Raw genomic sequence first — 16,514 nt, forward strand, 5'->3', positions numbered from 1 at the left:
CATCCAAACTCAAAACCAACCACCAAAGTGGTCCATTCCCACTTTGATGCGAATCATGTTAATACTCATTTTTCAAAAAACAAAAGATTATAATTCTTGGAATATATAATTGTCGAGAATAAAAAAAAATTATATACCAAGTATCCCTAATAAAATTCATTTAATATTCCTAAATATATTATTTCTCAAGGTTAAGTTGGTTACCGTTGATTGCGTTGGAAGTGTATCTCTCACACTTAAAGAGTTAACCCAATTTTCTCTCCCCCAAATAATTGTGTATCTCTAGAAAACACCAGCAACTGAACAGTGTTAATTTTAAACAATATAGTACTAAAGCTTTGACACAAGATAAGGATAATATAAGTAACACGTGATATATTCAATAAATAATGATTGTTTGAGTTTAATTTGTATTCTTGTATTCGAGTTTTAAATAAATAATGATATAATTCAATCCTTTTGTTTATTTCGTAGAGATAAAAATGAGTAAAATAATATATAAATTGTATTATTTAATTAAGAAGAAAAAAGATATTATAAAATTACAAATTTTCTTCTTTTTTTTGGTATAGAAAAAAAGAGGAAGAAAAAACAAAAACTTTTCTCTTTATTTTTCTATTCTCTTATCTTTTTTCAGAATAGAGCGCTTGACAGACTTGACCCATTAGTTAATTAAAATTTAAAATATAAATTCCCTTTTAAATGTAACAATTTCATCACTATAGTTGTTTGATGAATCAATATTGTAACACATAATAGAGATACTAATGTAAAATGTTCAAATTAAACATAATACTGTTTGATAATTAACTTGTTTTTATAATATCTCTAAATGATATCATAATTTTAATTAAAAATATAAAAACTTAAACAGATTAAAAGGCATTCATTTGAAAAATATAAATATTGGGTTAGAATTTGATAAAAGTCTTGATAAGCAAATTAATTAAAAATTAAAAAGTTAATATTTGGTTAACTTCCTTTGTTTCGATTACAAAAGATAAATAAGAAAGAAACAGCTGAAAGCTATAGGGGCCGTGAAGAAAATACTCTCCGCACCAATTGGAAGAAAGTGGAGCGATAGCTTTCATTTTTCAAACAACAATTTTACTTTTCGTAAGAATGAAAAAAGCTTGCATTGCATAAAAATGTTTTTACATTAAACTATTATTTCTTCTAGATTTTTTAATTGGACCAAGCAAATAAAAAAAAACTTAAATTTTTATTTTTCTCTCAATTCAAATATTTCAAATTTTTTATTGCATTTCGAAACAGAGCATAATGATAAAAGCAACACAAATTAGATTTGAAGAGATAAAAATTATTTTTAATAAAATTTTGGATGGTGGTGCTCTGCAACATGTAAGATAAGAGCCAGGAATGTTTGCTGAAACGACGCAGCGAGTGATGTCACATTGTACCAAAGCAAAATTAAAATAGAATAAGGGAATGGAAATGGACAGAAAAAGAAGATAGTTTTATTCCCTAAAACTTATTTTACGTTGTTGGAGAAGCAAAAGCTAAAGTGACGTTGCCGTTTGGGGTTTGGTGCTTCTGACGAGACGTAAACCTTAATCTCACGTAATCTCATTGTGATTAGTGTTATAATAGTGTTTCTTTTGGCCAATGTAATATAACAACAACACTATCTTCAACGAGCTAAATATAAAGAGAGATGCACTTAGCAACCAGCAAGTTTAATCTTCATTAATTAAATTAGTACAACACTATTTTTGTCGTTTCATGTTACATCAGACATCGTAGTGGGGTTCCTAGTTTGCAATTTATGCTTGGATTCTAGTTGGATTAATGTTTTGATTAATGCTTTTCATGGATTGCTTGCTGCATACTTCGGCTTTTAAAAATTTGAGTCTAGTACCAAGTAACTAGAGTTTGGGTAGATTCAGTATAATACCAAGTTTAAGTACTTGCTGATTAGAAAACTTTACAACCATCAAAAAATAAATTATTTATCGACATTTTTAACGTTGAATTAATTGTTATCGATATAATCCTGATCTAATCGAAATTAAAGTATTAATATAAAGATGTTAATAAATAATTTTATTCAGCTGTATTCATTGATATTATTATCATATTAAATATTAAAATTAATTGTATTTTAATCTTATATTTAATATATATATATATATACGATTTTTTATTGAATTTTTAAAATTATGGCCCACCCACCTTTTTTTATTTTCTATATAAACAACCATTGCTTATTAAACTACATCTTACGTTTACACCTACCTTTCTTTGCCTCTAACTGAGGGAGTTAAATTTTGCAATATATACTTGTTAATAATTTAGTAGCTTTTCTTAATGTATTTATAACACATTATAAAATTTTGTATGTAATGATTTTTATTAAAAATATAATATCACGATATTAAATATTAATAATATTAAATTTATCTTTTAATAAAATTTTATTTATTATTTTTATTGTGTGTCTCTGAAATTTTAAAATGAATGAAAAATAATAATAACTTAAAGATTACCATTAAGATAAATATTCTCTTTATGGCCCCTTTAATGTACCATAAAGTTACAAATACTCTAAGAGTATTTATTGTGACTTTTATTTAAATTATTTTATTTATAATACTTTTCTCATTATATATCAATTAAATTAATAATAAAAATATTTGCAAAATCACTTATACAAAAATTTAGTAAATATATAGAGTGATTATATCCTCTTAACCAAACGATATTTTACAAAATTTTAAAAACATGATTATTGAAAATTAATTTTTTTATCAAAATTGCTCTTAATAATAAGAACAAATTAGTCTTATTGATGCAAGACTCAGAGTATTTTAATAGAGATAACACCAATAGTGGATTTTCTAAAGGAAATTTTGTACTGTTTATAAACACTAATTGTACCTGAGTCAAACATTAAAATGTATTCTTCCATCTAATGAGCTAGAAAAACAATATCAAAATATCAGGACTCATTTATTATCTCTTTTTGTTGTCACGAATGTTGTAACTGATATATTATTCTCGATATTAAAAAAATTAAAATTAACTTAGATTATATAATTTTTTACACTGTTAATTGAGTATAAATTATTATATAATTAAATTTGATTTTTATAATAATATCTTCAAAATTATATTTAAAATAATTTATAATTATTCTATATATATATATATATATATATATATATAATACTTTTAAGTTATCAAAATTAAACTAAAAAATAATGAAATAACTTTTGCACATTGTTTTTTTTTTTCACCGCTAACTTTTTACCCCACTGTCAAACGTAAATTATTGCTACTTCCGTAGCGGAACACGTAACTAATTCTCTTAAAATAAAAATATAAAGAAGAAATAGCATAGATAGTCTAAGTTTACATTTCAATAAGTGATAATTTTTGGCAAGAATTTTCAAGTGACCGTATTTGTTTTAATCTCGTGTCTAAATTGAAATAATTATTTAAATAAAAATAAAAAATATATAAGGTTCACTGAAAATAATTTATTTCAACAAATAATTAATTTTTAATATTTTCTTATTTCAGTGGCAGTAAAATATGCTTTAAAAAAAATTTAAAGTGATTTTTAAAGAATTAAATTTATTTTACATAAAATAAATATCAAATTATTTGGTGATAAAACTTAATTAAAATTTATTTATATACATAGAGGGGGAGGGAGACTTTCACAAACAAGAAGAATTAACAAAAAAGTGAAACTGTTTTTGTTTTTTAACTACTAATCTCAAGAGAATCTATTTTAAAAACTCAAAATTCACCCAAAAGTCAAGTTATTTTGAAATTCAAGTATGACCCTAAAGCCAAAAATTTGTTTATAAAATTAATTTAAACAATTTATCAAAATTATTATAATTTTATTTGATTTTTTAAATATAGGGATATGAAATTACTTATTAATTTGTCAGTTCATTTTCAATTAATAATAATACTAATTTATTTAATTGTTGCTAAAACATTTTAAATTTTAGGTAAAATATTATTTATTTTTTTAAAATTATTTTTATTGAAATTATTGTGAAATTAACATATGTATTTCAAAAATAATTTATATGTGATTGAATAATATGTTAATTGGTGCATATTTTTACTTATATTGTTTTTTTTATAATCTTTAATTTTGAAAATATTAAATTTTAGAACCTATTTAAAATTTTATAATATTTTAAAACATAATAAATAACTCACCAGAACTTTTTTCTTTCTTTATTTTAGAGATCTTAAAAGTCTTAATAAAACTTATCTAATGAAATTACGATAGAGACTAATATCCTCCTTGTGCTGTTTGAGTCTAAGTCCTTTACAACAAATATAAACTTAGGATAGAAAAGACTCTAATTTCAGTAATATTTATCAAGCCTCTCATTTTTTTAAGGACTTAATCTCTATCTGCCAAATTTTAATCAAGGTTAAGTTAAAATTAGAGGATGACTTAACTATCAAATTCTGGTATGATAATTGGTTTCCCTAATTTTTTATTTTAGTTTAAGTTTTCTAAGTTTCTTGTACCTAAATTTAACTTTAACCTTTCCGTAAGTTTCTCTTCTTCTAATGACAATTAGGATTAAAAAAATATACAATTTACTCCTTGAACATATTTGTCAATCCATAACTCTTATAGAGCCTTCAATTAGATCTAGTATCTCTAACTTAGTCTACTAGAATAGATCTAGTAATGAAATTTTTATCACCAAATCTCCTTATAATTTGTTCTATAGACCTAATCACATCTAAGTATAATCAAGAGACTTTTAGGTTGATTTGGAGTTGAGATGATCCCACAAAGATAACCTTTTTCTTTTGGATTGTCGCCCATAAGAGATTTATCACTGATGAGAAGAGGTGTAAGCAAAATATGACTAATTTTTCATCTCGCCTAAGATGTGAGGACGGTCATGAGACTATAATACACATTCTTAGATACTATTTTTATGCCAAGTTATTTTGGGATCACTTTGTCTTCCCTCATCAATTGGTGACTTTTTTTTAGTAAAGAAACCTTAGAGTGGTTAAGTTTTAACTTATCTAATCAAAATTGCAGCCTATTATCTTATTGGCATAATATTTTTAGAATTATAATTTAGAACTTACGGGAAGATAGGAATACTTTTGCTCAAAATGTATCTATTCAGCCTAATTGTCTTATTCATAGAATTTGTTGTAATTTTAACTACATATTTTTCTGTTGGAAAAACACCTTTAATTATATGAAACAACTGATTTATGATCAGAATTTGTTTGAATAGATGTTACCTCTCCCTAGTCAAGTGAAGTTAAGCGTGAATGGAGTTGTTTTCAGGTTGTATGGAGAATCTGCCTATGGAGGGCTAATTCGATATAGCAGAGATTGACTATTAGTTAAATTCAGAAAGAAATTTAGTCCTTACTCCTCGATAGAAATTGAACTTTGGAACATTTATAATGAGATTCAGCTAATTCTGAAGCATGATTTCCAATGAGTTTGGATTAAAAACAATTACAAACAAGCTATCTATCTAGTCTTTAATGTTTAACCCTGTTCTCATTCGCTATTTGAGGTAATTCAAGAAATTATAAGTCTTCTAAACTGTATAAAGTGTATTAGAATGTGACACATTTGTTGAGAGACTATTCATTGTGCCGATAGTTTTTGAAGAGGGCCATCCACTTTACTTCCATTTTTTGGTCTAGACTCTATGGACATAGGAACTTTTAGACACCTTGTATAATTTTTTTTTTTATCTTTTATATATAGCAAAAAAATAATGATAATTAAAGATGTGAATTTTAACTAACATCAATAAAATGAATTAGATTGTTATTAATTATGAGAAAATGAGTCATAATAAGATGAGAGATATTTTCAAAAGAATAAAATTTCTTTACTTTCTAACATTATCAATTGAATAGTTAATATTTTTAAAATTTTGTTTGTAACAAGAAAATATTAATAAAAGAATGTTTTGGATCGGGCTATAGCAAGGCCTTAATAGCTTTACCTACGGCAGACCTTGATGCAATTTTATTATTTTGAACACAAATGTGATTCTCCTTGTTGTCCAAATAAGCTATTATTTGGTTTGTTTAAAATTTAACTATGCAGTGAATAAAGTCTATTTGTGGAAAAGTAAAGACAGGTTTGTTTCAATTTTTAAAAGAGTTTTCTCTTTTTAAAAATAATATTTTTTATTTTTAAAAAAAATATTTTTAAAAGTTAAAACAAACATATTCTAAAAATTTTAAACTATTTTGTGGATAAAATATTGTTATAAGTGCACGACTCCAAACATATTTATACTAACAGTTCAAATAATTTTACGTTATCATCCAAACAAAGTCATTCTTTTTTCTTATTACAATACATTTTTCTTGAACACAAATTAAGCTCAAATTTTTAAAAATAAATTCTTTTAACTCCATTTTTAAAAATTAATTCAAACAAAGTATGAAACAAACCGTTAATATTAAAAGGCAGACACTATAACAAATTAATTTATATTGATTAAGAATTTTCAATGGTCTCAATTCATGTTTTCGATAAAAGAACATTTGTGCCTTAAAAGCATGTTTTTAATATAAAATAAAGTAAAATGATTTTCTTGTTGTGCAAAAATCGTAAATTTTAAATTTCATTATGAGTATAATAATTGCAAAATAAATAAAAATTATAATTATTAAATAAGATTAATTTTAAATGAGATGCAAAATTTTTAAAACATTTATATGTTTACGCTTTAAATGTGATTTTATTTTACTACATAAATAAAAAGTTATTTTAAACTTACTTCTATAAACTCTTAAATAAAAATTAAATTCTTTTAAGTAAATATTTTGTGTTAGCTAATGTGAAGCGTCACCCCCTAATTTGTTCATCTTAAATGTCTAATTATTTTTTATTTTCTATAAACAAATAGTTTGTTATATTTTTCATTATTAATTTTTAATAAAAATCATAAATTACAAGTCATTTTTATACAAAATATAATCAATATTCATTTTTTAAGTCATAGCCCGTATTGACTTCAGTGAACAAATAAAAATGAATGTAAATCGCATACTCTCTAATACAATATTTTTAACACATTTTTATTTATTTGTTAAACTTTATTAAAAATTATAAAATAAAATTTATATAAATTTTAAAATTTTACTTAATAGTTGGAAATGTATTAAAAAAAGTATATAATTTTTAATAAATTTTAAAAGTATATTTACAAAATTATGCTAATGAGATATTAGGTTGGAATCCAACATCCTTAATGAGCAGGGATTGAATCCTTACGTTTTTAAAGTTAATTTTCGTGAATCTGTGTCTACTCTAAAACCCGAAACAGTACGTCTCCATTATATTAAACCAAAGTCTTCATAATAATGTTCTGGTTTACCAATTTTCTTAAGAAAACACGACAACTTTTTTACTTCAAATGTATATATCATTCCACGTAACAGTCCAATTATTATTTTATTCAAAAACAACATTCTCTCTATAAAGTTGGTCCAAAATTTGATCTATTCAAAAGGACACCTTGAAATGCATGAAATATGCGTTAAGCATAGTCCAAAGTCCAATCAAAACTATATTCTGACTATGATTATTAAACGTTTATGTAAAATTCTGAACACGCTTATAGCCATGAAAATGCCCCAGCGTAATCAAAACTATATATTTTTTTAATGTTTGGTTAATATATCTTTTTATTTCTTTTTTTAATTATAATAATCATCATATCTATCATTTGTCTATGTTTTCTTCTTATCCCCTTCTCACATGAATATACAGAGGCTATTATTAAAGTATTGCTCGTACCAAATACTATAAATTTTTTTATTTGACTCATCCACATGAATTCGTGCCCCTCTCAAAGTTATAAATAGGAACAACGATATTACCAATAAAATAAAATATATGATTCGGTATATTTCAATATTTAAAATTCAGTTTTTTTTAAAATGTTTAATTTATTTTTATTTACAATAAATTTATTTTAATAAAAATTTATTATTTTAAATATTTAACTTTAATTATTCTTAAAAATTGAGGTTAATTAACAAAATCTTAAAATAAAATATGTTCGAGTCGTTACATATTCTTGCCACTTGTGTCAACTAACCACTGCTGGCGTGTAGGGTTTACCCAAATGATAAATTCAATGACCAATGACCGAGCATGCTTGTATCTTATATTTAAGAAAAGATAAGGTTAATATTAAATTTTGAAATTAATTTTATATACTTAAAAGTGATAAAAATTTTATTGGTGTTATTAATGAACATTTTAAGAGTATTGATTATGAAATAATTAATAGTTTTATTAAAAAAGTGTGTTTGAATATATTAAAAATTATAAATGAGTGTATTATTATATTTTTTTAATAAGAATATTTTTTATTCCTTAATTAATATTTTACAATTTCTATTAAAAAATGTATTTTTATATCATATATTTAAAATTCCAAAAATTGTTATTAAAAAATTCGTTCATTTACTAGTCGCTTAATCAGGATTTGGACGAAAAAGTTGTCCTATTCAGAGAACAGTTTGAAAACAAATAAAGATAATCTATACAGTTTACGTATGTATTTATTTATTTGTTTCCTATTCGGATGTTTTTATTTTTAATAATTATATTTTTATATGTTTTACTCACTTAATAAATAAAATATTAAATATTTTTTTCAATGAAAATACATTTGACTATATATTAAATACTTTTAGAAAAAAATAACTATTATTACCTGATAATGACTAAAATCTTGATATCTCAAATATTAAATACAAGAGTGGTTGAAAATAAAATTGACAAACATATTGTACATTATATAAATTTTTGAAATGCAAAAATAAAAAAATCCCAGTTAATATTGTTTTAAACTAATTCAAATCAGTAACAATTTTTAAAGATTAAATTGATAAATAATTACCTCTTTGAAGATTATTACATATTAAAAATTTAAAAAATAATAAAATAAATAAAATATTTTATGACAGCAATTTTAAAAACCACGTAATAATAATTTAAAAAAAAAACAGTCAAATAACATATTAGCAACTGAATTAAATATTTATTCTGAAAGATATTGGTTTGTACTTTGAGTGGATAGTTGAGAAAAAGTTAACATCAAATCCATTGAGAATTTAGAATAAACTCGAAGTTGAAAACTAAGTGCTGCTTTGTCTTTATCTCTAAACTAAGCTTCAAACTCAAATGCTGCTTTGTACCCCTAACTTTTTATCCACCTCTAACCTTTATCATCCCTCAACCTTTTATTGTCTCTCCTATCTTTCATCAATTTATTCACCACAACACCAAGAAATAATATTTAACCCAAAACGACATAAGAATTCAGTAAACTCCAAATCATTTTTTAGAAAAGAAAAAGACCTTTTTTTTTCTTTGACGAAAGAAAGAAAAAATAGAAGAAAACAAAAATAAAAGTAAAACAAGGATGTTGTGTTTGTGTATTCCATGTCAACCAGGGGGAGGAGGATAGCCACTGGTATCTGACCACGTCGAAGGTGGAAACTCCGACCCGCCACTACCGTCTCCACCGCCGTGAGAGGAGTCTCCCGGCGGCCGGAAAAACCCCATTTGCTGACTAGAAAACAGAGGAAACGAAGCAGAGGAGGGTGAAAATGCAGTTTGGGACGAAGACGACGACAAAAAGAGCGACGGCGATAACAACGAAGAGGAAGACTGAATCTGCGCCATTTGCGAATCATAGAACCACTGCTCGAGTCCATGGAAGTCCCCTGTGCCTCTCAGAAGCTGAGAGTATTCCCAGTAATCTCTCATAAAATCGGATGATCCCTGAAACTGCGAGCCCTGCATCACCGCCGGCGAAAAATGGGTCGCCGGGGAAGCAGAAACGGCGATCGTACTGGGCGGAAAATCGGGTCGAACTGCAGCAACGTTTTCAGGGAAGTTGAGTTTGGCTCTGTTACCTCTGAACCTCAATGCAGCTTCATCGTAAGCTCTTGCTGCAGCTTCTGCAGTGTCGAACGTTCCAAGCCACACTCTCGCTGCTTTGTGAGGATCGCGAATTTCCGCGGCCCATTTCCCCCACGGTCTCTGCCTCACCCCTCTGTATCTCCTCCTCCTCTCACCGCTCTCTTCATACGACGCCGTTTCACTCCCTTGCGTTGTAGTGGCAACAGTTGTAGCTTCTTCTGTCACTATTTGAAATAAAAGACAAATAAGGTTTTGTATCCTTACAACACTGTTCTATAGGCAATGCAATATTAATGAAAATATAATAAAATTAAGGTGGTCTATGAGTGGGAAAAGAGAAATTGATAAATTAAAGGCTTGGTTGATGGTTGATTCTGATTAATTATTAATGCTACTATAATAACTGTTGGTTTATATATAAAAACAAGAGTATGTGTGTGGTTATGTGGAGAGAATGTTGGGGGAAAAGCAATTGCACCTGATGATGAAGGTAGTGAGAAGTGAGGAGTGGCGGTTCCATAGAGTGGAATTAATTGCTGAGAAGAAACAGTGTGATCTTCACGCGCTCTTTTGTGTCCAACCCCCAAAAGAGGGGCAGAAGAAGAAGAAGAAGACAAACGAGGAGAAGAGACATGCATAAAACCTGACATCATAGGATAACCACTTCCGGGGACCCACTCGGTGTTAATCTGCCCTGAGCCTGAGCCTGAGCCTGAGCCTGAGCCTGACACCACTTGGCTCGGAACCGAAACCATACTCCCTGTCCCTCCCATTGATGGACCTGAGCTTCCACCTTCTTGTCCAAAAGGGTCTTCCACTTCCTCATCGCCGCTCGTGAACCTCACGAACTTGCCCGAACCTGAACCGGAACCCGAACCTCCTTGGTGCGCCACCGTTAGCAAGCACATGTAACCTTAAAGCTGGTTTGTGTGGGGTTGCTTATACTCTTTCCCCAAACTAAGATCGATCCACTTGATTCCTTCTGAGAAAGAAACGCGATTATATATATAAGATGAATAAGAGAAATCGAACATCATGAAAAGCTATCTAGCCCCCACACCAACAGTTACCTTGTTGCGCCTCTATTACTCTAGCTTCCACCATGCATACACATAATTAACCACACATACACCACTACCACTACCTTTCTGCTTCAATTCTTTTTTATTATTAATATTCTAGGTTCAGAATTTCTCTTTTCCTTTTTGATTCCTCAAAAATAAATAATCAACATGAAAATTAAAACTGTACCAATAAATAAATAATTATCCGGTTGCCGCCTCTGTGATGATTTTGGCATGTGGAGTTCACACCAAAAGAGGTTTTGACCGAAAATTAACCAAGGATGCGAAATGGAACTAACTAGTTGCACTCTCTGCAAATTCTTTGCATTGTCGGTTTCCCTTTAGAGATATCGAGAAAGAAGGAAACAGTGATGATCTTTGAATTGAATTCTATACACCTAAGCGGAGAAAACCCCCAAAAAACCAAAAAACAAAAATAAACATTTACATATATATACAAACATACGCATTATTATTGAGTGGGTTTAATTATTTTGGGCTCCCAGATTTGTGATTAGCCCATAGTTAACCAATGGAGAGTCAGGTTGAAAAGGAAAGCACGGAATAAGCTGAGGATTAAGTCACAACAAGGCTTAAATAAGGTAAATAAAAGATAAGGCTTAAGCTGTAAATTAACTATTGTGGATTAGGTTGGGAATCACTGCTCAAGTGTTGGTGTTCATTGATATATATATAAACCAAATAATTGTTTGAAAATTAAATTTGTCTAATTATATTTAAGATTAGTTAATGTTGGGAACGGAAAACTTGTTGAAGGAATATGTTTGTATGGTCAAAGCACGGCTCTGGGGGAACTAAGAAAGCAATTCCATGCATGACTATAGTACTGTGTGTTAAGTTTAAACAGGATAATATAGCATTTGACCTACTAACTACACTATAGGTGCTTGGAATATCAAGGAGGAAAGGTAGGGTAAGGGTTAAATCCATACAAGCTGAGTTAGGCATGAACTCAACGACCCCATTGCTCAACTTTAACACAAGATCTGTGAGAGGTAATGTATGTTGCTCATAATCCAACACAAGAATTAGATACTGTAATTACATGAAGACAAATTGTATTTGTATATAAACTCTGTCCAAAATATTATATAATAAATAGAGATAAGAATGAAAGTATTAGAGTAATAGCTATACATGTGTTTCAAGATTTTAAACTAAATATGATGTTTAAAATGTATAGTTAATGTGATGGAAATTAAGAGATGGAGAATTTATTTTTACAGGGTATTATCTAAAATTATTATATAAATAAAATAGCATTTAGAAAAGTGTATAAAATAAATTATTTAATTAATAACAAAAGTTATACGGATGTAAAATTAGATGTACGTAAATAATGTGTGGATTATATTGTTTTAGAGTGTTTGTTTGGAATTGGATGGATCGGTGGGGCTTGTCCTTATAATGAACCCATCATTGAAAAAGAAAAAGACAATCCCACGTTTTCACCCTATTCCCCACACAAGAAATTAATATCATAATAATTTTTCATAAAATATTAAATTAACCGAGCCAATTGCTACTTTAAATTTTTTTTAGTAAACATATTGATTTTATAAAAATAAAATTTTAAATACTTAATTGTATTATTTTATTTTAATAAATAATATATTTAAAAAATAAATAAATTACAGAAATTTAAATAATATACTTATGAATATTTAAATTACATAAAATTTAATATACATAATTTAAAAAAATAATACAATATAATTTAATAATTAAGTTGATCAATAATATATTTTATAAAAATTATTAAATAATGTAAGCATATTTAATATTTAATGTTAGATTTTAAATATAGATAATAATAATATGTTTAAATATATTTTTAATTTTACTCTATCTAAATTTGATTTTTATTATATACTTAAAAACACATCGTTTATGATTTTTTAAAATAAAAATGATATTTTCAATTACAGAAAATATAATAAACCAAAATAATAAAATCTCGATTGGAAGCCGTAGAAACATTTGTTGGAAAACGAAAAGTTCATCTCCCTTTACATTGCTGTCCATATTTATGGTGGATGAAATCTCTACCAAATATTATTTATTAGGAAAATCAGCGATATAGATTTCACACATACGCTTCAGAAATGAAGAATGTCATATGATAAAAAATTCTATATTTATATAAATGTTAATAATATAATGTTTATTAACGTCAACTTAAAGTCTCTATTCGATGGTGAGAAGAAAATTATTGAATCAGTAATTTTGAGTTTAAAAAAATTATGGAAATGAGACTGGACATAATTGTTTTAATATTCATCGCATCTCATATTTATTATATAAATTTTGAATTTAATTATTTAATTTTATAAATATTTTATTCAAATTCGCGTATTCGTCACCCTTTTCAATCTTCCCTACTGAGGTCAATATTTTCAATTCTAATATCTTGAAGCGGATTCCCACTAACATCTATTTGATATAAATTTTAAAGATTTATGAGATCAAATCCTTGTTATTTCTTAGAAGTTCAAGTTATTATCGAGGTTATTATTTCCTTTTTGTTTCTCAGAGTTATGTCGAGAACTTAAGAGAAGCAATATGATAATTGCTAATGGATTTAACATGCATTATTTTAGCTAACTATTACACAAATGCCATTACCTAATAAAATCAGGGAGTCAAGGAAAAGATGGCAGGCACCATGAGTTATGCTTCGCTACCTTTATTTTCGTGGTGGGAATTCATTTTATGATTTTCATGGGGTAAACAAATATTCTTGTATTCTTGTAATTGTTTAAGAATTTAAAATAAAATTTTAAAATATTAACAACCCACGTATCAATTACATGTGTTTAATTCAATTAGAAACGAGTTGTTATTTTTGTAATTGATTAAATTGATACTAACAAAAAAAATTATTAATCACTCAAACTTATTATAATTTATCTTTTTTTTGTTTTTCTTTTTCTATTCTTACATTTTTATCCAGCTAGTCTCCGATCATACTTCAATTTTGAATTCAGTTTTTAAATCTACTAAATGTGTTAATTTTACTAATTTTTCACTTATCTACAAGCTTATTTATCATTTTTTTTTGTTAGAAATATGAAAGATAATGATTATGTAGAAGGAGAGAGAAAACAATAAGAAAAGAAAAATTATTACATTAAAATAAAAAAATTTATTCTGAAAATATATGAAAATTTCAAACTTCTATTATTTTATTTTTCAACTTTCAAGATATTTTTTTTGTCTGGAATGTTAGTCCCCCACTCCTCTTCTTCCCCATTTTTCTCATGATTTTCTATTTTTTATTTTTTAATATATTTTTATGTCTCTGTACTATTGAGTACAATGTATTTTTGTGTTTCTTTGAACTTACCATAAAAAAAATAAGATAAATATAATAAAAAATTATAACTAATAAAATTCAACTGATTCATTACACTTACCATAAAAAAATTATAATTTATCTTTTTTTTTGTTTTTCTTTTTCTATTCTTACATTTTTATCTAACTAGTCTCCGATCACACTTCAATTTTGAACTCAATTTTTAAATTTACTAAACGTGTTAACTTTACTAATTTTTCACTTATCTACAAGCTTATTTATCATTTTTCACTTAAATCTACTTTAAAATTATCTTTTTGTAGGTGTTTGAAAAGTATTCATTTATTTTTTTTGTTAAAAATATGAAAGATAATGATTACGTATAAGGAGAGAAAAAACAATAAGAGAAGAAAAATTATTACATTAAAATAAAAAAATTTATTTTGAAAATATATAAAAATTTCAAGCTTCCATTATTTTATTTTCCAACCTTTAAAATATTTTTTTTGTCTGTAACATTAGTCGCCCACTCCTCTTCTTTCCTATTCTTTCTCATATTTTTTTTATTTTTTAATATATTTTTATGTCTCTGTGTTACTTGAATACGATGTATTTTTTTGTTTCTTTAAACTTACCACAAAAAAAGAAGAAGAAGCTAAATATGATAACAAAATATAACTAATAAAATTCAACTGATTCATTATACTCAAACAAAAAGTTTGAGTTATTTTATAATTGAAATTGACTCAAAATTTAAGATAATCAATTTATTTTAATTTTAAACTTTGCTAACTGAGTCTAATAAAATTTGATTGTTGTTCATCACTACTAATAAAGACTTATATTTAAATTTTTTTAAAAGAAAAAATCATATTTATAGGATGTTATATGTGATATTTTATTTTTATTCATTGAACTAACTTTTATATTATAAAATTTGAAATCACCTATTAATTTGCAAATGATATCGAAATTAAAGATGCATACATCTGGTCTGACCTAACCCTTGAAGCATTTTCGAAATATGTGGAGTCAGGAACCTGTTTGACAGAGTGGTAGCCAAACAAACTTTTCCAAATTGAGGGATGCAAAATGGCTGGTATAACCACCCAAACACTCTTTCGTCGCTCACTTTTCTTTTATGTACGGTTATAGACTAATAACTGCACCACTCACTCTAGCACCCACTGTGCGACACGTGCACCCTCTGCTTCTTCTTTCACTTTCATCGCCACAGACCATCGTGCGGGTGCATTTCATTGCAATCTATATCATCGATAAATCATTCATTATGCTTAGCTTTTAAGTTTTTCTCATTTTTTATTTTTATTTTTATGTTCCGTTCTGATTTAAGCACGTGTTTTATTTTCCTTTCTTCTAGTAGCACTTCAAAAAGCACACGAAAGCATCATTGCTGGTTTTCAATTTCTTATAACTTTATTAGGAAAATTCTTCTAAGTTGTTGGAACTGGATACTCTGTTTTTATGGCACTCAATAAACATTTTAATTCAAACGCTTAAAATATGACTAAATAAACATTATAAATGAGTTTGCTTTTATAGATTTTTTTTAAAAATAATATATAAAAGATTATAAGTTATTTTATATGTCCAAATAAATTATGGGTAAAGTCTTTCAAACTACATAGCAGTTTATAAATAAATAAGTTATTTTTTTTTAAGTGGCAGGAGTGGTACATTATTTTAAAGTAAGAAAAGCTGTGAAACTCAAAAAATATTCAGTTATTTTTTTCTACAAAATTTTCTAAGAAGTGAGGGTCTTCATTTTAAAATAAGAAAAACTATTAAACTAAAAAAATTGCTTATTAAAAACGTTTATTGAGAACTTAAATTTATCTTACTTAAAAAAATGAATAAAAAATCAAATTTATCTTCTCAGAAGTCACCTAACAGCCCCTTCGATTGAGATTGCATTTTTGTTTTGTTGATGAATTTTTTATTTTATTGTATAAAAAATATTAAACATTTTACGTTGAAACAAGGAAAAAGTAGTGATAACCATTTGGTACAAGGGTGTTGTCAATTGGCCAAAATCACCAAATTCATTCAATATTTCAAGGGTCCATTCGTTTCTTTTTGACCCAGTCTGTTCTTTCTGCTGATTACAATACTTAATTCTGCATTGCAATTGGATGGAATCAGTAATTAACTCACTAATGACTCAAACTTA

At 26.5% G+C, this 16,514-nt stretch overlaps 1 protein-coding gene across 1 annotated transcript; it reads right to left on the bottom strand.

Annotated features, from left to right (window-relative positions):
• Window positions 1-9,098: 9,098 nt before the first annotated feature.
• On the bottom strand, window positions 9,099-11,431 carry LOC113873061 (ethylene-responsive transcription factor ABR1-like). Its single transcript, XM_027511026.1, has 3 exons — window positions 11,195-11,431; window positions 10,422-10,925; window positions 9,099-10,167 (listed from the first exon to the last, which is right to left on the bottom strand). Exons 2-3 carry the CDS (start codon window positions 10,849-10,851, stop codon window positions 9,464-9,466), a joined length of 1,134 nt encoding a protein of 377 aa, XP_027366827.1. The 5' UTR covers window positions 10,852-10,925; window positions 11,195-11,431; the 3' UTR covers window positions 9,099-9,463.
• Between the last annotated feature and the right edge of the window lie 5,083 nt (window positions 11,432-16,514).

The sequence above is a fragment of the Abrus precatorius genome, unplaced genomic scaffold (genome assembly GCF_003935025.1).
Source record: "Abrus precatorius isolate BTA unplaced genomic scaffold, Abrus_2018 Scaffold7, whole genome shotgun sequence".
Lineage (NCBI taxonomy): Eukaryota > Viridiplantae > Streptophyta > Magnoliopsida > Fabales > Fabaceae > Abrus > Abrus precatorius.